This window comes from Sminthopsis crassicaudata, chromosome 1 (genome assembly GCF_048593235.1).
Source record: "Sminthopsis crassicaudata isolate SCR6 chromosome 1, ASM4859323v1, whole genome shotgun sequence".
Taxonomy (NCBI): domain Eukaryota; kingdom Metazoa; phylum Chordata; class Mammalia; order Dasyuromorphia; family Dasyuridae; genus Sminthopsis; species Sminthopsis crassicaudata.
In genome coordinates, this window is record NC_133617.1 from 638035088 (window position 1) to 638060301 (window position 25214).

The following is a 25214-nucleotide window of genomic DNA, read 5'->3' on the forward strand; positions in this document are numbered from 1 at the left end:
TTTGAGGTTATATAATGCAATTTCTGCACTACATTTATGTGATACTTGTGTATTGTTTCTGCTAGACAAGTGTTTCGACTACAACATTGCTGTGGAGATGTGCGTGTGCGCGCCACTAGAAATCTGGTGACTACACTGACTGTTAGTAAAATGCATGCCATGCATTTTAATAATAATAATAATAATATTATAATAATATTCTGAATATGGAAATTAGTGGGGGGGTGAAGTGCGCTTCAGAACTAAGCACTTACCAATAGATTCTGGAGATTTAAATACGGAGAGAAGAAAGACAGCATAAAAATATTATTATATTCCTTATAATTTGGCACATAAGTTTTCAGAGTTAAAGCTTTATATACTAAATAATCTATGTCACATGTGAATAATTAATTCTTAATTTACATTAACAGGTCAATCTATACAATTCTGCTGACAACAAGCAAAGAGGCAGTTAACAAGACGGTTTAACATCACAGGACAGGTCAAAAGCTGAGAATTCTGGGAAAACAGGCAATTAAGAACTATTCTACACCAATACTATTATTACTAATGCCAAGGTAACAGCTTATGATAAGTCCCCGTGATATTATCTGGGAATAGGTTTTAACACTTAAGAAATTTAGAATTATCTTTTTTCCCCCTCTAATCTAAAAAGAACAAAAGAATAAAACTAGGGACTAGGGAAGAAGGGAAGAGGAAGGAAGGACTAGTGGGAAAGGGCAACGGGCAGAGAGAGAGAGAGAGAGAGAGAGAGAGAGAGAGAGAGAGAGAGAGAGATCGAGCAGCAAAAAGCTGGAATCTACACCAAAGCAGGCTTCTGTAGATCCAGACACTGAAGGATTCAAAAAGCTTTTGCGTGGGCGCACACTACTGTGGCTAATATGTTAGAAAATTCTTTTTCAGAAAGGGGAAAAGGCCCCTTGCTTTCATGAATTATAACAGAACTTTTAAAAATATATCTGGTTACACATGGGGGGGAAAAAAATCTGTGTTTTATGTATTAGTGAGAAGAAAGATGTGTCCATACTTGCTAAGCTTTGGAGGGTTCAAATATGGAAAAGACAGCACAAACCACACTTTTTATTAAATTGTTTTTAGAATCTAATAAGAAAGTTTGGGATTGTAATGAAAATAACCATTGGTACTCCTTGCAAGTTCTGAATGAAGTCCAATGTTGAAATAAATTTGTGAACAGAAAAAAAAAAGAAAGAAAGAATAAAGAAAGAGGAGAAAATGGATTCACCAAATACTGCCAAAGAGCAGTTAAAAAAAAAAAAAAAAAAAAAAAAAAAAACTTATCAAAAAATACAGTCACAGCAGTGAGCAATGTGGAGTAAACAGAAGCTGCAAAACAGACAGAGAGAAAGAGAGACAGACTCTGAAACAGGCTATGACAACATCACAGAAATGGACAACACATTAAATAACAGAGAAGAAAAGAGGAAGAAAAATCATTACCTAAATTAAATTAAAATAAAATAATAGTGAAAAGGGGGAAAATCTCTAAGCGTTAGTTGAAACAGTAACAAGACCCTACCTGATCGTAACTGTTTGATGCGTCCGTTGTTGTTACTTGTGTCCACAGGTAAGAAATCTTTAAACCAAGTGATTTCTGGATCTGGGTTACCACTGGCTGCACAGAGCATGGTGGCTGTGCGAGTACGCTCAACCACCTTTAACTGTGGGCCCATATCTATGGTAGGAAAGCCCCGGGGAATCTGATCCTCTGGAACACATACAAAAAAAAAAAAAAAAAAAAACAAAAAGAGAGTTATACATTAAACAAATTCAGCTCAACAAGCCTTAATTTTAGAGATGCATTGATCTGCATTCACTGAATTTTCTATCTTAATCACTGAGTATATAAAGATTTCACCTTCCTCAGATTGCTGAAACTTAGTCTCTAGGCACTAAAATGAATGAGGAGAGATGGCAGAACCCACTTTTATGAGGATTGAAGAACTTTGGATAAAGAGTCCACTTGAAGCTCAATAAGTAACAGAAACAAATAATGAAGAGAAAAAAGGTCAGCAGTGAGCAATGAAGACAGTACCTAGATGTATTTGAAGGCTGAGTATCACTGTAGCACCAGAGATCTGAGTTGTCTTTTTACAAATAACTTAATATATGCCCCTATATATTCCTAGGTAAGTATTTCCTATGTATGTATATTTTTTATTAAGTTGCTTTTAGTGCTTAACATGAAAGCTTTTTATTTTTATGGAAATAACCAACAGTACTCCTATCAGCCATGTTTTCTATGTATATCCATTCTTTCAACTCATGGTGTGTATACCTGTGGAAAAAGTATGACATGCATTTTGGGGGATAGTAGGGTGGGAGGGTAGTAGTCTATTTTTTTCATTTGGTGAGATAATTCAATGAATTTACTTTGTATGAATAGTATTCTCTGGTTGACTTGTGAAAATAAACATATACAACAATGAATATGCAATAATGAGAACAAATTATTGTTGAGGGCTAATGACCAATAGATTCAACAGGATGACGACAGACAGAATACACGGAAACTAGGGAGAGCTTCTCTGAGGTACTTTTTGTGCAAAAGGTGATACCTCAGGAACAACATAAAATATGAAATAGATTGAGATGGGGCAAATAAAAGATCTAATCAAAGTTTGCTGAAAATTTGATGAGGGAAATGCCAATCTTATATGTGAAAATCAGGAAAGGTTTCATAAAGAAGGGTTATCTGGGATTTCAAGGGGATTAAAAAAGATTGGGAAGGAATACATTCTGGGTTTGGGTGTTGTAGATGCAGTAAGATAGGAGGCAACAGGATAAACAACTAGGTAATGCAGTTTGGACAAAACATGAGTATGTCAACTGTGGCTATGTGAAATAAGGCAGAAAAAATAAGGGAGCCTTAAATACTAATGTAAAGAATTTGCATTTTATCTTATGGGCAACAGAGACAATTAATGAAGGTTTGATGCTACTGCTGTAAACAGAAAAGTGACATGGTAAGACCAGTGTGTTAGAAAGATATTTTTATTAGCTACATACTAGATGGAGTAGAACAGAAATGTCAAATTCTGGCCCAATAGAGCCTGGAACCAGATTAAAATGTAATTGGAAACTATTTAATAAATAAAATACAACATAGATAAGGTTAATTTTTGGTTTTCTTATGCATGAATTCTTTTTTATTTAAGTTTGGTACTGTTGATCTAGAACAGTAAGAGATTCGAGACAATAATTAGTAATTTCTTGAGATCATTTTTCTGTCTCCTAAGGTGCCCTCATATTCTTAAAGATTAATGAATAAAAATCTCCAAAGTCTAGTTCCTCCTCTTCCCCAAGCTATCTAAACAACAATATTTTTTAGTCCTTCACCATTCTCCTATCAAAACATGATTTCAGGTCTTGAGAAATTATAGTCAAACAATGCCTAAGTATATTCCTAAATTATGATTGGATTTAGTCAAGAATTTTTAAAATCATGGAAGAATTGAAATAGGTACACTAAAATGATGCAAATTTGCAATTTGATCAAGACTCAGAGTTATCACCTTTGTACCTCTAATAAGCTGTGTGAAATATTTCTGAATTCAAAAACATATCACAACTTCCATTCAACCAATGGCAGCCAGAGTAATGGTAGTACAGTGAAATTCCAATTACTATGAATGGTGATTCCCTCAAAGTCCTTGCATTACTTAAGTTTGCAAAGCATATTTTCATTGGGCTGGAGCCAATGAGCACATTTTACCTAATTATACTTTCGAGTAGTACAAATTCAAATACGTATAACTACTTTGGGGCATTCATTTATTTGTACTAATCAAGGCCAAATGGAAAGATACTTGTACAGGCATGAATTCTAGCATGGGAAGTATCAGAATCATCCTGTGGAAGTTATTTTGTTTTTGCTTTGTTTCTTGTAGGTGTTTTCCAGTACGTCTGAGAGAAACAGTACTCTGGTCACTGGAAGTTAAAAGACTGAACTACTCTCTATAAGTTGCTAGTCATCTGGCATGAATAAGTCACTCATAACTCTCCTTATAAGTCTCAAGGTCTCCATTTATTAAGTGAGGATGATTGTACCTGTGCAACAACTCATAGGATTATTATAAAGACTTATCTGATAAAATGTAAGATGTTATATATACTTGAGCTTTTATCATTCTAACACTTCAATACTTTTCATCAGAAGGGTATTCTTTACCTCAGTGCAAGTTACAATCCTCCACCCTCATTCTGTGCTATTTGCTTCAGTGTCTCTTTATAAGCCCAATGCAATTAAGGCCTTCATTATATTCATTTTCTTTAAACTTATTTATATATAATTCTATTTTTTAAAAAATTGTTTTTAAATTCTCTCCCTTTCTCCTGACCTTCTTCTATTGATTGAGGAGGCAAGCAATATGATATCAATTATACAGGTGAAATAATGCAAAACATAGTTCCTTAATAGATCTATTGCAAATAAATAAATAAACAAATAAATAAATGAGTGAATAAAAAAATAGCTGTACTTCAGTTTCTACTCAGAATTCATTAGTTCTATCTCAGGATGTATAGAATTTTTCATCAAGAGTCTTCTGAAATTTTCTTGGATTACCATATTGATCAGAATAGCTAAATCTTTCACAGTTTATCATTAATACAAAATTGTTGTTGCTGTGTATAATGATCTCCTGGTTCTGCTCATTTTACTCTGTGCATCAATTTACATATAGGCCTTCCTAGATTTTTCTAAAACCATCTTGCTCAACATTTCTTATAACACAATAGTTGCATTACAATTATATACCACAACTTGTACAATCATTTGCCAATGATGGTCAGTCCCTTAAGTTCCAATTCTTTGCCACCACAAAAAAATGCTGTTTTTAATACTTTTGCACATAATGTCCTTTTCCTTTTTTCTTTTATCTCTTTAGCATGCAGACCTATGTAACAGTGATATTCAACACGGGGCCAGCTGGCACTGTGGCCTGACATATTCCTGAGTTTAGTCTGAATCAGATTAAAATTGTGTAACTGAGAAATATCTAAACAAAATAAATAAAAATAATAGAACATGGAAAATATTAATGTCATTTTCCAATTCAATATGTGGCAATAGGGATCCTTATATTTAGTAACCACTTTTAAATTTTGTTTTGGTGCCAATAATCTTGTTCTTTTACCCTTTCCCCCTTTTTACAGATGTGAAAACCAAAACCCAGAGTTGCTAAGTCATTTGGCCAATGTCATAAATATAATTAGTAGCAAAAGAGAATTTGAACCCAATTCCCAATCTTAAATCTAATGCTCTTCCTAATGTCCCATGCGGTTTCTTCAAGGACAAGAATTTGAAATTATTCTGGAATTACAATATAGTCAGAGACTTATCTTTCAAGGCACACAAGAATTAGTGGTGAGGGATACCTAAGAAAGTAGACTATGCTAATAGTAGCAATGTATTTCATTTGAATTTCATCAGGCTGTTCTTTATGAGTTTAAAGGTTTTGTCAGTGTTTTTACATCTATGTAGCAGTTTTAATATTGCTCGAAAAAAAGATCAATAGCTGCTATGGTGTGTAAGCTATAATATCAAGCATCTTGCCTGGCAGCTATTGACACGTACTGCTTCAAAGGATAAAAATAATTTACTTGGAGTAGTCCAATGTCAACTAAATTACCTTCTTCATCTAGAACTGAGGGGTATTTTCAAGGAGTCTTTGCAAAGCTTATAGATTTTGTTTGTTTCACTTGATTCCCCCCACTCCTCCTACTGTTTAAAACCTGATTCAAATTCTCCTCCTCCAAAAAGTCTTTCCTGTCAATGCCCTTTTCTAGTTTTAGATTTTGCACATATCAATAAATCAACAATTGAGGATTAATTAAAAATAAAAAACAATAAGAAAACACTTATTAAATATATTTTCATGTGCCAAATACTGTGCTAAGTCTTGAAGATATGATGAAAGGAAAAAAAAAAACAAAAAACCACTGCCTTTTCCTTTTATCACTTATTAACCCTTCTCTCTTATCACTTATACTAGGCCTTATTAAAACTTCCTTTATGACTTGCCACAAAAATAAAGTCAGATTTAAATAATTGGAAAGACATTCAATGTTCTTGGATAGGCCGAGCGAATATAATAAAGATGACAATACTCCCCAAACTAATCTATTTATTTAGTGCTATACCAATCAGACTCCCAACAAACTATTTTAATGACCTAGAAAAAATAACAACAAAATTCATATGGAAGAATAAAAGGTCGAGAATTGCAAGGGAACTAATGAAAAAAAAGTCAGAGGAAGGTGGTCTAAGTGTACCTGATTTAAAGCTATATTATAAAGCAACAGTCACCAAAACCATTTGGTATTGGCTAAGAAATAGACTAGTTGATCAGTGGCATAGGTTAGGTTCACAGGACAAGATAGGGAATAAAAATAGCAATCTAATCTTTGACAAACCCAAAGATTCCAAATTTTGGGATAAGAATTCATTATTTGACAAAAACTGCTGGGAAAACTGGAAATTAGTATGGCAGAAACTAGGCATGGACCCACATTTAACACCACATACTAAGATTAGATCAAAATGGGTCCAAGATTTAGGCATAAAGAACGAAATCATAAATAAATTGGAGGAACATGGGATGGTTTACCTCTCAGACTTGTGGAGGAGGAAGGAGTTTGTGTCCAAGGGAGAACTAGAGACCATTATTGATCACAAAATAGAACATTTTGATTACACCAAATTAAAAAAGTTTCTGCACAAACAAAACTAATGCAAACAAGATTAGAAGGGAAGTAACAAATTGGGAAAAAATTTTTACAGTTAAAGGTTCTGATAAAGGCCTCATCTCCAAAATATACAGAGAATTGACTTTAATCTATAAGAAATCAAGCCATTCTCCAATTGATAAATGGTCAAAGGATATGAACAGACAATTTTCAGATGATGAAATTAAAACTATTTCCACTCATATGAAAGAGTGTTCCAAATCACTATTGATCAGAGAAATGCAAATTAAGACAACTCTGAGGTATCATTACACACCTGTCAGATTGGCTAAGATGACAGGAACAAATAACGATGAATGTTGGAGGGGCTGTAGGAAAACTGGGACACTGATGCATTGTTGGTGGAGTTGTGAAAGAATCCAACCATTCTGGAGAGCAATCTGGAATTATGCCCAAAAAGTTATCAAAATGTGCATACCCTTTGACCCAGCCATACTACTACTGGGCTTATACCCCAAGGAACTACTAGAGAAGAGAAAGGGTCCTGTATGTGCCAAAATGTTTGTGGCAGCCCTTTTCATAGTGGCTAGAAGCTGGAAGATGAATGGATGTCCATCAATTGGAGAATGGTTGGGTAAACTATGGTATATGAATGTTATGGAATATTATTGTTCTATAAGAAATGACCAACAGGAGAAATACAGAGAGGCTTGGAGAGACTTACATCAACTGATGCTGAGTGAAACGAGCAGAACCAGAAGATCATTATACACTTCAACAATGATACTGTACGAGGATGTATGCTGATGGAAGTGGATTTCTTCAACATAGAGAAGAGCTAATCCAATTCCAATTGATAAATGATGGAAAGAACCAGCTACATCCAGAAAAGGAACAATGGGAAATGAATGTAAACTGTTATTTTTACCTTCTGAATCCAATTCTTCCTGTGCAACAAAAAATTCGGTTCTACACACATATATTGTATCTAAATTATACTGTAATATATTTAACATATATAAGACTGCTTGCCATCTGGGGGAGGGGTTTGGGGGAAGAAGGGAAAAAATCTGAATAGAAGTAAGTGCAAGGGATAATGTTGTAAAAAATTACCCATGCATATGTACTGTCAAAAAATGTTATAATTATAAAATAAAATAAAAATAAATTAAAAAAAAAAAAAAAAAAAAAAAAAAAAAAAAAACTTCCTTTATGAATTTATTCTGCTTTCCTTTGGACTACAGTTATTTTTGCACCCTATCATATTAAGAGTATAAACCCTAAGAAGACAACAACCTTATTTCAATTAAGCTATGTCTTTCTGTCAGTCCTAGGACAATACTACAAACTAGTAAAAAAAAAAAAAAAAAAAAAAAAAAAGTTTGAAGACAAATTTAGAAATGAGTGATTGATTACTCTGTCACCTTTTCACCATTCTGACTTCTTCATTTCATGATAAGGAAGTGCTCAGGAGCAAAGGTTATTTTGTACTTTTGCTTATTTCATGGATTACTATCATTAAAAAATGTCATTATCTAGAATCCATTTTTTTTTTCTTTTTTTTTGCTGATGATATTCCCTTCCATATTAAGCTAAGGCTTGGATAGCTGATCCTTCCCAAGAAGCCTTTGAAGTTCAGTGGAACCTACCACAACTTCTACTCTATGGACATGTTGAGTCATAAAATACCCCAACTATATTAGGGGCCCGGCTATGGCTTAGATTGTCTCAGAAACTCTTTTATTACTGACCAACAGATTGATATCTGACAGTCAGAACTATTTGTGGCATTCCCAAGGCTGGATAACCTTAGAAATATTGCTACATCCTTCCTAGGAGCAACATCACATACTTAACAAAGATCGCCCTCACAACAAGAAAAATTGTTAAATCAAATGGAAGTATTTTCAAAGCATTTTTAAATCTATATATTTATATCAGAACAACACTTTAAAGTTGCTAGAATGTTGCTATTATTTCTCAGTACCTCCTCTCCCTCAGGCTACTTAATCATTAGTAACATTAATGTATATAAATATTGCTCTAGTAGTAACTGTTTTTCATCTGTATTTGCATTTCTCTTTAAGTGCCACAAAATCCGCCACCAATCAATAGCAAGTGTCAAAGGTTTAGATTGTTGGACCACTTGCTCTAGGCTCTTACCAAAGAAATTTGGATTTAATAACCATTTATAAGATGTGAAGTCTTTACCTAGGGAATCACTGACAAGGTCTGACTTGTGACATGCAGAAAAACACTCTAATGCATTTGCATGACCTCTCCTTCCCTTCTAGGCTCATAAAGAACACTCCAGAGCCCCCTTTTTCATATACACAAGTGCACAACAAAGATAATCTATCTTGCATACTAATAGAATAGAGTATGTAAAGAGCTTTCCTTTCTTATTTTTAATAAGGGTAATTAAATTCCATCCATCCCCCTTATGCACAGAACCTCTTTCAAAGCACCCTCTTCATTAAATTTTCATGAGAAACATCACAATGTAACAGATTCAAATAGTCAGAGCTGTTATACTTTGACAGTTGTGGCTTGTTTCCAATTTGGCTGTCAGGTATTTGGCAATAAAACCCAGTATTCTACATAAAACGGACTGGAGAAATAATGAAATTTCTAATTGGAATGCTTATCTCAGTGGGTATAGTTTATAAGATGTTAATTGCTTTTTCCCCCCTTTAAATTTATTAGTGATTTATACAAAAGTATCTTGACTATGTGATGATATCATGTTTGACAGATCCTCAAGTGTCTGGGCTCTAGAGCCTGGGTACTCCAATCAATACACTGCTATATGTTGACCACATAAACTGGGCGGGATAGGAGGGAATTATTGCCATCAAAAATTAACAAATTGTCAATAAGCTTGTAACTTTAAACTTCTACATGGAGTGAAAAGAAAAAAAAAAATTTATCCTATTCATTAATGTGCTCATTAAGCTTTAAACTGCATTACTTATCACTGTTCCATATTAATATTCAATCATGCTGAATTAGCTACTAATTCATCAACAATTTAAATCAGACTTGACCTTCACAAAGCCATTTGGTCTGTCATTTCAAGAGGCCATTAAAGGGCACATTACTTGTACTTGTGCTTAGTGAATCGGATAAGTAATACATATTTTGTTTGGAATGGCAGCTACAATAGACCTGGAATTAGAGCACATTCTTTGAATCTGTTCGGTGTCTTAATGGTATATCCTAATATTGCATTCCAGATTCCATAAAATAAATAAATAAATAAAAAGGCATGTCAGCACTTTTTTTTTTTTTCCTGTTAACTTCTTAGTGCTGTTAAACTTTTGTTAATGTTTGGATCTGCATTGGAAACCGGTGAAAAGTAATAAGCAACATGAACAATGTGTATTTATAAGGGGGAAAATGCCATGAGACATTTTGCAGACTTTCATGGAGATTCCAATTAAACTAATATTTATTGAGTACCTATTACATGCAAAGCACTTAACTGGTGAAGTAGGTACATATTTAGTTAAGATATAGTCTCCTTTCTCCCTTTAAGGACTTTTGGATTAGTAGGCCCGTCAAGACATATAAACAGATAATTATAATATGTAATAAAGCATGAAAATGTCCTAGCTGCAAACCCAAGTGATTTGTAGATCTCAGGAAGAAGGTACTTCAAGAAGAAGCCAGCAGAGAAGGCTCCCTGTAACAGGTAGCATTTGTCTTTAGTTTTAAAAGTATATAGTAATTCTGCAGCTAAAAAAGGGATAATGAAGCATAAGAAACAGTATGAAGGCAGGCAAAGAGACAGGATAGTACAATATGTGTTTTGGGGACATGGAACAGCCCACTTTGACCAGAGCACAGAGAGATGAAGAGCTTAATGCAAAGTGAGAATGGAAAGAGAAAAGGCTTTAAAAGAACAAAGTGGTTCCTCTCTTAATAATTTTCAGAGTGGACTTCACTGGATTGCTTTACAATGCTCTTCTATCAATAAGCTTAATACATGTTTGTTGAATAAATTAATGGATTATTCTAGTTGACCTAGGTGCCATAATTTCTGCTGTTTTTCTGGATTAGTATCAGGTCTGTTTGCAGAGAAAACATCCATAGCTTATCATTAGCCAAGCATTTCTCTCCCAAAGAACTGGCAAAAGCACATGGAAAGTGAGATATAATATATACTGGAGAAGTTGTAGAAAATAATGGAACTTTTATGGGATTTTTATGATTTCAATAAATATCAAACACAGTGGTTCCTCCAATTCCTGAGTCCACAGCAAACCCTCCAATGAGGCCTTTTACAAAGAATTATGTTTTTAAAAAGTGAGTAAATAGTTCACAAGCTTTAGGACTCAGCAAGGACACTCCTGGGCATACAGTCCAAGGAAGGAGATAATAACAACACAGGTCTGCTGAAACATTCATAGCATTCCTCTTTATGCTAATAGAGAGCTGAAAATAAATTGAGTACCCCTTATTACATGACTTAAAAGACTTCTATGGTACATGAATGTAATGGATTTTTATTGAATTGTAAGAAATGATACATGCATTTCAGAGAAACATGGGAAGATTTGTATAACTTGATCCAAAGAAAAATATATCAAAGAACAAAATATAAAATAATTATATAGACAGAAAGATTTGGAAAAAGAACATGACTTCTATATAGTTCAAAAGCCTATAAAGATTGGGGGCAGTTGGTAGTGCAGTGGATAGAGCACCAGCCCTAAAGTCAGGAGGACCTGAGTGCAAATCTGGCCTCAGACACCTAACACTTCTTAGCTGTGTGACCCTAAGCAAGTCACTTAACTCCAATTGCCTCAGGGAAAAAAAAAAACAAAAACAGAAACAACTATGAAGATCACTGAGAGCAAATAATGCTTTCCTCATGACAAAATACATAATGTACATAATTGTACATATGTCAGTATAAGGTAGTTTTCTGCCTAATTGTTTTTCATCACAAAGAAGAGTTCAAGCTGGGGGTAGAAAAAATCTTATACAAAGACAAAAGGCATAATTAAAATGTAGAAATTTTTAGGAAAAAAATAAGCCTTCAAAATTTAAAACAGATTTAAATCTTAATTTTTATAAATTCCTTGAAGACAGATATCATCCATAGCTTCCCCCCCGCCCTTTTCTAATTTCCCATGAGACTACAAGAATTACTTATTGGCCTTTTATATGAAGTCTTCTCCAACCACTTTGATCAATTCTGATCTCCCCCTTCTCTGAACTTTTTGGCTTCACTTATTGTCTGTAAATTAGCTAACTGCACACTAATCATTTTATGTGTCTGTCTTTGTCTCTCAGGCCAGATAAATGTTTATTAAAATGAACCAAGTAATGAACTCTTGTCTAAATTCCATTCCATTCTATCTACCCTCTGGTCTAGAAATAATTCTGTTTCCTATCTTTTTCTTCCTCTGATTTTACAAGAGAACATTTTTTGGTTGTGTTGCCAAATGTATTGCCTTGTTTTTTGGGTCTGGAATTTACTTTATCATTAGTCATATAATAATATACCAACATGAGTCATTTTATAAGGTGATTTATGTCTCCTTCATAAACTAGCTTTCAAGGTTTTATTTTTTGTGTTTTGAGTTTTGAGCACTCTTTTGAAACTAAACACATGGAAGCCATCAGTTACATCAAGGACAATATGATACAGTGAGAAAAGCCATAGATTTCAAGCCAGAAGCTTTGGGTTTGAATCCCAGCTTTGCTGGAAGAGAATATAGGAAGGGATACCACCTATGTCAGTTTCCTTGCCCGTAAAGAAAAAGGGGGGGGGGGGAAGAGGAGGAAGAAAGTTGGAATGGATGGTAACTAAAAAGTCCAGTTCTAAATCTAATGCTCTTTTTATCCTTTTTTCCCCTGAGGCAATTGGGGTTAAGTGACTTGCCCAGAGTCACACAACTAAGAAGTATTAAGTGTCTGAGGTTGGATTTGTCCTCCAACTTCAAGGCCGACATTCTATCCACTGTACCATCTAGCTTCCGCCTTTTTTATTATTGTAATTGAGAATGATCATTTATTACTCTAACTCACATAAGATATGGTCATAATACAATATTCTACTTTCTACTAGTTTTCCCTTTTTTTTAGAAATTAATGGGATTCATGTGGCATAAAATAGGGGTTTCAGATATCATTCTGCTCTTCTTATTTCAGTAGGATATCTTTTAATGATTTTTATCGTGCGTGGGTTAATGCCATCTGAAATAAATATACAAACTAGAATTCCAAAAAGTGTGATAGAAGAAAAGCCAGATGGATTCACTGAGCCAGGACAGAACTTCTTCTTTACACTTTTCTACTGAATTCTTCCTTTTTTCAAAGAGATCTTCCTGAAGTCATCTATTCCATAAGATTTTCTTTACTACTCTAGCTGAAAGTGTTTTTTTCCCTCACGGAATTTGTCCTAAAGATTTCATTTGTATATGTTTGTTTGTTTGTTTTTTAATCTCATTTTACCTTATTTTATACTTGTACACATGTCAAAAGCATCCTGTTTAAAAATAAACTCCCTGAGGAGAAAGTTTTGTTTTTAAGATCATACATTTAGAGATAGAAGGAATGTAAACAGGTGCTAGTTAAATCCCTTAATTTTGAAGATAAAATCTGGAGCCCAGAGAATATGACTGATTTGTCCATTGTTCTAGTTTATAAGTAGCAGAAACAAGTTTTGAATAAAAGTTCTCTACTCCAAATTCACTATAATGTATATGAACCATCAATAATATATAAAAGGCCAAGAAAGTTAATGAAATTTTAGATTATATTATGAGGGGCATCTAGATTAAGGAAGAGATGGTTATACTGCTGTACATTACCCCACTCAGAGCATATCTACAGCAATGGATTCAATGACTGGTTCTACATTTTGAGAAGAACATAGGTAAATTAAAGGACATTTATTGGAAGCAAATGAGGAGCATTTAACTTAATGTTATATTATTAAGCAAAAGAACTTGTAATATTTAATTTGGAGAAAAGCAGTCTAGGAGACATGTTAGCTTTCTTCCAGTACTAAGTGTTTTTAGTATTAGACTTGCTATTATTACATTTTTGGTCCTAAAAGGGAGGATCAAGAACAAGTAGTAAAAGTTTCAAAGAGGGAAATTCAGGCTTAGTGTAAGGAAAAGTTTCCTATCAATTTTGACAATTCTAAAATGGAACAGGCTACCATGGGAGATAGACTTTGCCTCAATGGACATTTGATTTAAAACACACACACACAAAATGAGCTCTTATAAAATATATTGCAAGGGAGATTCATGTTCAAGTATGATTGAAGTAGATGATATGGTCTTCCAACAATAAAATTCCATAATTCATGATATAGTTTTATAGCCCAATACCTGAATTAATAATTATCTATTGAATTGAATATAATTTAATTTTCATTAATTACCATTATCCTTCTTTTAGAATAATTGTGTACTTAGTGCTCTAATTAACCAAAAAAAAATCAGGGTGACTCATTGCTGAACCCAATACTGATCATATCCTACCAATCAGTGACTATAGCAAAAGTATTGTGTCAGAACATAGACAGGTCTCCAGTAATTGGCAATTAAATATTTGAGGATGATGCAAATAAGTTTCATTTTTCTATAGATAAATCAAGAGATACTTGTAGTGTGAGGTTATTTTCTTAATACTTAATGTAAGCACTGTCAAAGGATATGGACAATTTTCAGATGATGAAATTAAAGCCATTTATAGTTATAAAGAAAAATGCTCTAAATCACTATAGATTAGAGAAATGCAAATTTAAACAACTCTGAGGTATTACCTCACCTCTCTCAGATTGGCTAAAATGACAGGAAAAGATAATGATAACTATGGAGGAGATGTGGGAAAACTGGGGCATTAATACATTATTGGTGGAGTTGGGAAATAATCCAAGCATTCTGGAGAGCAATCTGGAACAATCTGGAATAATAGCCCAAAGGGCTATTAATCTGTGCATACCCTTTAGTCCAGCTATGCCATTACTGGGTCCCAAGAAAATAATAAAGGAGAGAAAAGGACACACATATTCAAAATGTTTATAGCAGTTCTTTTTGTGGTACCAAAGAATTGGAAAATGAGAGATACCCATCAATTGGGGAATGGCTGAACAAGCTGTGATACATGAAGGTAATGAAATATTATTGTTCTTATAGAAAATGATTATAGAAAAGCCTGGGAAGGTTTGCATGAACTGATGCTGAGTGAAACAAGCAGAACCAAGAATATGTTGTACACAATAACAGCAAGAATATGCAGTGATCAACTTATGAAAGACTTGGTTCTTCTCAGTGATTCAGTGCTCCAAAACAATCCCAATAGACTTTGGACAGAAAATGCCATCTGCATCCAGAAAAAGATCTAAGGAGACTGAATGTAAATCAACACATGTTGTGTTCACTTCTGGTTTTTTTGTTTTGTTTTGTTTTGTTTTTTAATCTCTCCCATGTTTTTTTCCCTGTTGCTCTGATTTTTCTCTCCCAAAATAATTCATAAAGCAATGTGTATTAAAAAAAATAAATACCACAAAAATACTTAATGTAAGCAAGATCTATAATGATTTATTTTTTTATGGCTTAATTGATATGACAGACAGAGAGAGGGCAAGTATCTTACATGAGAGTGAAGTTTATCTTCAATGAGAACTTAAGACATTTATGGATAATATATAGGAGAAATATGGTAAGTAATCCTATTTGCAGAATTGCAAGTAATAGACCTTATATTTCTGATTCCAAAGCTCTATATCATGATGAATACAACATCTGGAATTCAAATGACTCCATCCATCACAGTCAGTCTCAGAGTTGTAGTATTGATTAAAAGAAGATTCTTAAGGATGACATTATGCTATGGGTGAAAGAATACACCTGACCAATGAAAATGGGTAATACGAGGAAAAATTCTGTCCTTTCAAACAGGATAGTCTAAATTTACAAAGAGTTTCTTTATAATAGAATATTATTTCTAAATGAGAATTCTTCAAAGCTTACAAAACAAGTATATTTCTGTGAGTTCATAATTCAGGACCTAAAGTGTCTCAAATAGTACAAATGAAAACTTAATTCATGCTTTAATATAATTTGTTCCTGTTGTAGGATTATTGCTTTTAATTCTCAAAAGGCAAAAAAAAAAAAAAAAAAAAAAAAAAAAAAGGTCTTCCTTAGATTATAGAAGGGTTTTTTTGTACAAAAATGTTCAGATAAATGGAGATATGCAGAATAATAATAGAGTGCTAACCTTGGTGTGAGTTGTAAGGTCTACCTAGCTTAATATTTGAAATATATTGGCTTTGTGATCGTAGGCAAATTATTTAACCTTCTCAGTGTTCCTACACAATCCTCTTATGCCAATAAATTGCAGGCCCATGTATCACTCTTTACTCGTTGAGGAATTTCTCTTAGGGAAGTTGCCTATATCTGTAAAATTTTAAATATGGACTAAGTATAGTTACCTATATCTAATTTCAGTTAAAACTCCATATGACCATGGCTTAAACAATTAAGATGGAGAAAGGTCTGCAAAGACTCCTACTTGTTTCCATGTATCCACACAATCCTTAAAAAAACAAAGAAACAAATCCACCTTGTTAACAATAATGACATTCTCTATCTAAAAAACGATGGTGGGGCAGCTAGGTGGTGCAGTGGATAGAGCACCAGCCTTGAATTCAGGAGGACCAGAGTTCAAATCTGGTCTCAGACACTTAGTACTTCCTAGCTGTGTGACCCTGGGCAAGTCACTTAAACCCAGCCTCAAGGGAAAAAAAAAATGATGGTAACTGGAAAGGTACAGGAATACTTTGTTGGACCAAGTTTAAAAAGGCTGATGAATGTTATATAGATCGTGGTACAACATGACTCTTCAAGACAAATAATCACCTTATATTCACATATGACAGTGACAGATCATGACAAATAGATCAGGAAAAAATCATATTCTGTATAGTGGCAGATTCTTAACAAAATTTACTTTGTAAATAAAACAATACTGAGGAACTTATACCAGCACCACTGCAAGTATAGGTTAAAGATAACTCTCCATAATTCAATGCCAACATATCAATAGATTCATGATATAAAAGGTGTTGATAATGTCTACCATTGGAAATATCACTTTCACTTCTCATCTTGTGAGATTTTTGTCAAAGTATTTCTGCAAACCTTCCACAGAGGCTATATCTTACTCAATAAAAACATTTTTCAAATTTTTAAAAAATTGCCTACATTTCAGTGAATTTGCCCCATGGCATTTCAAATTCAACTTATTAATATAAAATGGTTCAGGCAGTATTAAATAGGATTAATTAAAAAGGAGAAACACTAAGATTAGTCAATAATTTTTTTTTTTTTTTTTTTTTTTTTTTTAACACCACAGTCTAAACAAGTAGAGGTGAGGGTTTGAACTAATTGGAATAGAAAATTGTCAGAGACAATAGATGTCATGGAATGAAACATGACAGTTGGTAATCATTTGGACAGTACCATGCTTCTGAGTTCAACTACCTTTCAGAATAAAACTAACCCATCAGAAAACAAATTAGAGACATTTTCCTTTCAATATTACAGATACTAAAGACAAATGGCTGGAAATAAAGTTTATTATTTCAAAAACAGTGTAAATAAAGCTTTTATTTTCACTATTCCAGATGGCAGCAGGATATAATTTGCACTGTTTTGACATCATGACCATATTATTCATAATCATTCTTCCTACAACTGAATTGAATGAAGGACTGAAAACAGGAAAATAAAAAGAGGGGAAATAAAAGCTAAATCAACATTTTTCCAGCAAAGTTGGGTTTTTGGGCCGTGATCAAAATTGTTATGCATATGAATGAAATAAAGAAAAAAGAAAGCTCACACAAACAAAGCAGTTTCTAATTATAAGTTAAAGGCTACTCAGAGTTGGAAATAAATGATCTAAAGTATTAGAAAACTGCCAGTTAATAAACATTATTTCCATTAGAATTTTTTAAAAAGGATCTGCAAAGAAAGTAATTATGATCAACAAAGAATGGATCCTGATTCCAGGATCCAATGTTTCCAGTTATTATATCCAGATGGAAAATGTTTCTGAGAATGACTAATAAATCAGGAAGAATAAAGGCTTCACTTTAGAGTAGGTCAAGGTATTCACTGAGTGTCATCCTAGGCTACAAAGGTCTCCAAAGACTTCTCATGGATTCCAGTAAATTATGCAATGCAAGAATAGAAAATTGGATATTGATAAGCTGATGAAAGATTTATTAGCAGCTGCTAAATATTCAACATACTAAGCAGTTGCCCCATAGAATATTTTGATGTGAAGTATACATTAAAAAATATTCTTAGCACACTGAAGAAGTGGTAAGGCAGTTTCATTGCAAAATAAAACAAATTTGTTTAGTAGCATTATATGCAATTATCCTGTAAATTGCCAAGCAATGTCTATATAGCAGAACACAAAAGCACTTAGACTAAATTATCATTTGTATGAATGTTGTAGTTGAGATTTCACATTAAATTGTCAGTTAACATTCATAGTTATTTGTATTTGGCCTTAAATAAGTCTTGTCATAACAAATGGGCATACCATGATACCCAATATGGTCCAGTTAGATAAATTCAGTGAAAAATTTGTTTTCAATAGTATTTTATTTTCTAAATACAAATTTTCAACATTTGTTTTTGTAAGACTATTCCAAATTTTTCTACCCCTTCCCAAGACAGCAAGTAATTTGATATAGGTTATATATATGCAATTCTTTTAAACATATTTCAATATTTTTCTGTGAAAGAAAAATCAAACCAAAAAGGAAAAAAAATGAGAAAACAAACAAAAAAGTGAAAATATACATTTCAATCCATATTCAGTCTCCATAGTTCTCTCTCTCGATATGGATGGCATTTTCTATCCTAAGTCTATTGGAACTTTTTTGAATCACAGCATTGTTGAGAAGATCCAGGAGCTTAGAATCTAATGAAGGAGATAACATGCACACATTTTACACACACACACACACACACACATACACAAATATACACATATGAACATATATATATATGTATATATATATATACATGTATATAAACAATAGTTTGCATTTACAGATTTAAATGGGAAAAATTTAAAAAGTAAGGACTGGAATCAAGAGGGGCTAGAGAAGACTTCCTGTGGAATGTGGGAATATAGTTGGGATTCACATAGTTAAAACATGTCTGAGATCAAATGTGATTTCAAGTTTTCTGGACTCTAGGTCCAATATTTTATCCATTTCACAACATATTAACTTGTTTGTTTTCATAGAAATCACCTAACCTCTCTCCATCTTGGACTTTTTCCTCACATTCTCTTCCATTGACTAGCTTTCCAAAAACCTTCTATCTCTAATCTTCTTTCCCATCACTATCTGTTTGTTGATGAATAGAGTTCTAGTAGAGGTATAGAAAGACCAGAGTTCTAATGCACACTAGATCAGTATAGTAGTACTTTAAGAGGAGTGAAAATACTTATTATTCCCCACCCCTCTTCTGGATTATCCCTTTGCCGCCAGCATTTAGCATCTTCACCTTCTTTTAAATACAAAATTATTAGTCTACTTAACGAGATTATGGTTCTTCCTCTCATTAGGAGTTAAGCCTGTGATTGCCCAACTTCCTCTCCACCCCAACTCTACCCCTTTAGATAGTCCTTCAAACTCTGGAACCTCTGAATTCTTAATCTCCATAAATCTCTTAATCTATTCCTTCCTACAACTTTAACCTCATAAAGGGAGGGTCATATAGTGGATCTCACCAATACTCGTAGTAAATTATCCATTTCCTTAATTAAAAATATTGATATTGCTCTGACTACAACTTCCAATTACTTTAACTTTCCTTAAAACTCAATCCTTTTAAACTCATTCTTCTTTCTCATGAAGATTAACAATCCTTCTATCATTCATGGGTAAACATTGGAAACCTGCTCCCATATCCTCCACCAGTTAAGGGGATGTACTCAGGGTATTTATCTCAACATGTCACACCTAGCTGCTTAATAATAATAATATTACTAATGATAATTATCATTTATATAGCACCTTCTATACTCTAAGCTTTGTGCTAAGTGAAATATTTCATCTGATCCTCACAACAATCTGGCGAAGTTGGTACTATTATTATCCTAATTTTTTACATTTAAGGAAACAGAGGTTAAATGATTTGCCCAAAGTCAAAACCAGTATTTTAAGTATGGATTTGAATTCTGGTCTTTCTGACTAGTACTCTACCCATTTATCTGTCTCCCAAAAACAATCATTCTGCAAGATGAAATCAACTCTGAACCTCACACTTCCTCAATACCTGGTACTTGGGGTCCCTCCCTGTAGTCAGAGCACATTCTCTCACATCCTTTAAGAAGTGCTCTAAAGGTATTCACTTCATAATTTTCCAGCCGATGTTCTCCAGGACTTGACCCCACAAGATAATATCAATCCTAAAACTCACACCTCTACAGATCTTTTCCTGAGACTCCATTAAGCTCCCTTTCTCCCTCCCTACACTCCTTTTTCCAACTTCTTTTTATGTGCTATCTTCCTCCTTTAGATTGAAAACTCCTTGAGGGTGGGGGACTGCCTTCCTTTGTATCTTCAGAGTTACATAGTAGTCACTTAATAAATATGCATCAGCTCTTGATTATCTCACTCCACACAAAAGCTTTTCCAAACTTGCTCTTTTTTCCTCATTCAGGGATTGCCTGCTTCCCCTCTTTCTGCCTCTCTTTTTCTCTTTTCTTTAGCCCTCTGCCAAAGATCTCCCCTGTTACTTTAATAATAAAAAAAATGACAATTTGACCAAAGCTCTCTTTCCCCCTTTTTCTTCATTTCAAAAATCCTTGACATCATCCCTCACTCTCTCTTCCTTTCCTCCAGGATCCAGAAATGAGATGGCTTTTCGCTAAGACTATCCCTTTCTATATCTGCTACTGTTCAGTCATTTTCTGTCATGTCTGACTCTTCCTGACCCCATTTGCAATTTTTTGGCAAAGATACAAAGATACATTTCCTTTTCCAGCCCACTTTACAGATGAGGAAATTGAGGAAAACAAGGTTAAGTGGCCTTGATGGGGGCGGTAGCCCCTTTAAGATTCCTTTTCTGATACCCAACCCCCATGACCTTTGATTTACAAGACTTGGTCAAAACCACCCTTTTCTATCCCAAGGGGAAGTATCCGGATCTGAGCTAATTTGGACTGTACCCAGCCCCCATTCTAATGATCTGCTCAGGTTTCCCAACCCCCACTTGGTGGGTTCTGGCCCTCCAGGAATCAACCTGCAGTCCACCCATTGGCCCCTTCAGGCAAATAAAAGAGCCAATCTGGAATCATCTCTTAACAGAGAGTTGAAACATGCAAGCACCATGCTTTGCATCACAGACCCTCTCCACCATTTTTGGTGTATTTCTTCCTCTATCTAATACCTTTTACTAACCCGACTTTAACTTTACTTCCAAACCCTACAATAAACCTTTTTTTTTTTTTTTTTTAAATCAATCTAGGTTTTCAGGCCTATAAATTCATTTACAGGGGACTCTTGTGCTGCCACTAGAACTCATTTAACTTTGTATTATCCTTGTGCTGAATCCAAAGGGGTTGCAGGGGAGCTCCATTTGACTCCCTGTACCCCAAACCTGCCATTAGACCTTAAATAATCCTAATTTTATTTAGGTATCCCTTATCTACATATCCCTATCTCAACATTTGGTTATACCTCATCAGCCTGCTCAGAATCACATAATCAGTAAGTATCTGAGACTAGATTTAAACTCAAGAAGATGAGTCTTCTGACTCCATGACTAGCTCTCTCACCACTAGGTTACAAAGCTGCCCTTTCTTCATGTATGCTTACTTGATCTCCATCCTACTTCTACAGATTTCAACCAAAATCAATCTTCTCTCTCTTAAAATTTCAGTCTCTCCCTATCTACTAATTTCTTTATTATTGCCTTTAATATAGAAGAATGTTCCCCATTTTAAAAAAAATCTTTCATAAGATCTTATCATCTTTGCAAACAAACTATCATCCCATGTTTCCTGACTTTCTCAAGCAAACCCTTAGGATAACTTGGCTTCACTCAATCCTTCAATTCTTTCTCTCACATGTACTTCTAGGTCCTTAGAGATCTAGCTACTGACTCTGTTACTGAACTGAAACTTCTTTTCAAAATTACCAGTGATTTCTTAAGTGTCAAGTCTGATGGTCTTCCCCCCCCCCACCCCAGTCTTCATCCTTCTTAATCTAATCAATGCTTTTGACCCTTTTGGCCACTTTCTACTCCTGGATACTCTCTCCTATGGATTTTGGTGACACTATTCTAACCTGGTTCTCCTACAAGTCTAATCCCTCCTCTTCACTAACTTTATTAATGATCCAGATCATTGTTCTGTGAGTGTTCTCCCTAGACCCTGTCTTATTTCTCTCTTCTAATTACCTCTAATATCTTTCCCTTTGCTTTATCATCTCTATGCTGATGATTCACAGAAATACATATAGATGTTTCTCTTTCTTCTCTCTTTCAATGAATATCTGAGAGATAGAAAAAAATAGCTACAGGGTATTTTCAAAGTTTATGTGTTACAATTTTAAGTTATAAAAGTCTAAAATTGCAACACTAAGGCTGTTTTAGAAGCAACTAGAGTTGTGACTTAGTCATGTAGCAAGTGTCTAAGATCATATTTGAACTCAGGTCCTCTCAACTCTGGGATTAATGTTTTAGTCACTGAGCCACCTAGTTGCCTCTATACTAAGACGTTTGAGGAATATGGTTCTATCCAGTACTCTAAGTTTGAATCCTACATCACCAATTGCCAATTGCACATTTCAAATGAGATATTCTTGAAGCATTTCAAATTCTACATATCAAAAATGAACTAATTACCTTTTCCCTCATAGCCATACCTCTGTAAAATGTTCTATCAAAGATACCATAATTATTCTCATCTCCAAAATCTCCCAGAACCATAATGTTGCTGCTATCCTCAGCTCTTCATTCTCAGTCATTCCATATATCCAATTGGTTGTCAAATCTTGCCATTTCTACTCCAAAAATATATCTTGCATCTGACCCTTTCTGTATTCACACAGCTAACCCTAATTCAGGCTTTCATCACATTTTATATAAATTATTGCAAAGGCTTCCAAATTGGTCTTCCTCCATTAAGTCTCTCTGTGAATCAGTCCATCCACCACAATGCTGATAGTGATTTTCCTCAAGTGGACATACCATTTCCTCATTCAAAATATTGAGTCCAATGGCTTCCTATTACCTCTAGAATCAAATATAAATTCTTCTGTTTAGTTTTTTTTTTAATAGCTTTTTATTTACAAGATATATGCATGGGTAATTTTACAGCACTGACAATTGCCAAGCCTTTTGTTCTAATTTTTCCCCTCCTTCTCACCACCCTCCTCCCCCAGATGGCAGGTTGACCAATACATGTTACATATGTTAAAGTATAAATTTAATACCACATCCAAACAGTTATTTTGCTATACAAAATGAATTCGACTTTGAAATAGTGTACAATTAGCCTGTAAAGAAAATTTAAAATGCAGGAGGACAAAAATAGGGGTATTGGGAGTTCTATGTAGTAGTTCATAGTCATCTCCCACTGTTCTTTTGCAGGGCATAACTGGTTCAATTCATTACTGCTCTATTGGAACTAATTTGGTTCATCTCATTGTTGAAGATGGCCACATCCATCAGAATTGATCATCATACAGTATTGTTGTTGAAGTATATAATGATCTCCTGGCCCTGCTCATTTCACTCAGCATCAGTTCATACAAGTGTCTCCAGGCCTTTCTGAAATCATCCTGTTGGTCATTTCTTACAGAACAATAATATTCCACAATATTCATGTACCACAATTTATTCAGCCAATCTTCAATTGATGGGCATCCACGTAGTTTCCAGCTCCTGGCCATTATAAAGAGGGCTGCCATTCTGTTTAGTTGTTAAATACTACCTCACTTCAGCCTATCTTTTCATCCTATATTTTTCCCTTCCTTCATCCAGTAATATAGTCATACTCTTTTTCTGTTCCTCATACACTTATAACACTTGTCTATTCCTTTGCACCGATCAATCCCCAGAACTAGAATGCAATATTTCCTCACTTCCACCTCAAATTCTTCCTTCCCTTTAAGGTACAAATCAAATAAAACTTCTATATTACATTTGATCCCCTCAATTTCTGGTGTCTTCCATCTTAAAGTATCTTGTAATTTTTTTTTTATATTGAATCGATAGATACTTATTTTTTGTATATTATTCTTGTGTCCCCAGTTAGAATATAAGTTGCTCTTTAGAAATAGCAACTGTTTCATTCATTTTATTTGTATCTCTTTTACATAGCATATTGCTTTGAACCTAAAAGAGGCACAGTAAATATTTGTTTGTTGGCTACATTAGTGACCCTGTGCTCAGTACAATTAAACTGAAGCAAATTAATTCACTGCCCTCAACATTATAATACCCATTTAACATTCTACACCGACATGGATAAGTTTGAATGATAATAGTAATGCTAGTACAAAAACTTTTATAAATTATGTTTTTTCAAGCATTTTCTTCCCAGCAATTCAATAGAAGTCCAGGTAAAAATTAATTCCAATTTACAAATAAGGACTTAGAGAGGTTAAAAGGGTCAAAGAGGGCTCTTAAATCCAGTTTTCTTTCCTTTTAGTCAGTTTTTTTTTTTAAATATTATTACTATGTTTTCCTCAAATAATGTAAAATAAACTGACAGTTAATTTAACAGTAAGATTGAAACTCATGAATAGATATTGTAGATATGTAAATATTTTCTTGGAACAGAATGTCATGTTTCTATTCTTTGCCCTTAAAGACAGAGAAAGAAGGAAAGAATTTTCCCATACCACTATTTCATTCAATCTTGGTGTAAGAGGATGGGGGATGGTGGGAAAAAAAATTGTAGAAGATTTTTTGTTCTTAGATAATAAAATAATGCCAAATTTACTGAAGACACAGAATACCATCACTGAGCCAACAGATCATTCTTTAGTAGTCCTAAAGACCACTCCTCCAAAAATGTGCCAAGAAAGATGAATCTCTGGAGTCCTCGATTCTCTCCATAGCTCCTGGAGCAAGCACTTGGTAAATGGAATCTCCAGTTATTCTCAAGTAATTTGTGAAGATGAGGTCCATTGAGGCTTCTAACAACTCTACACCTGATTCTATGGTTCCAAAGAAGAGCATGACTCTTCTTATTAATCTCTTGGAACTGATTTTCCATTTTTGCTCAGTTGAAAATACTGTTTTTCTTTCTACAATTTAAATATGAATGTTTAAAACATTAATTGTAAACACACATTGTTTTGGAGATGATTTTTCACAGAAATTTTGATAGAGAACTGTTTAAGATAAATTATTAAAGTCATAAATCTAGAACAGGATAGTACTTCTGAGGCAATCTAGTCAACCTTCTCACTTGTGAGGTGGGGAAACTAGGTA

General features: G+C 34.0%; 1 protein-coding gene across 1 annotated transcript in view; it reads right to left on the bottom strand.

Moving 5' to 3' along the window:
• Positions 1-25214, bottom strand: part of PTPRD (protein tyrosine phosphatase receptor type D) — a 2806204-nt gene that overhangs the window by 211090 nt on the left and 2569900 nt on the right. The window contains 1 exon segment of the mRNA XM_074282898.1: positions 1541-1729. Coding sequence (XP_074138999.1) covers positions 1541-1729 — 189 coding nt within the window.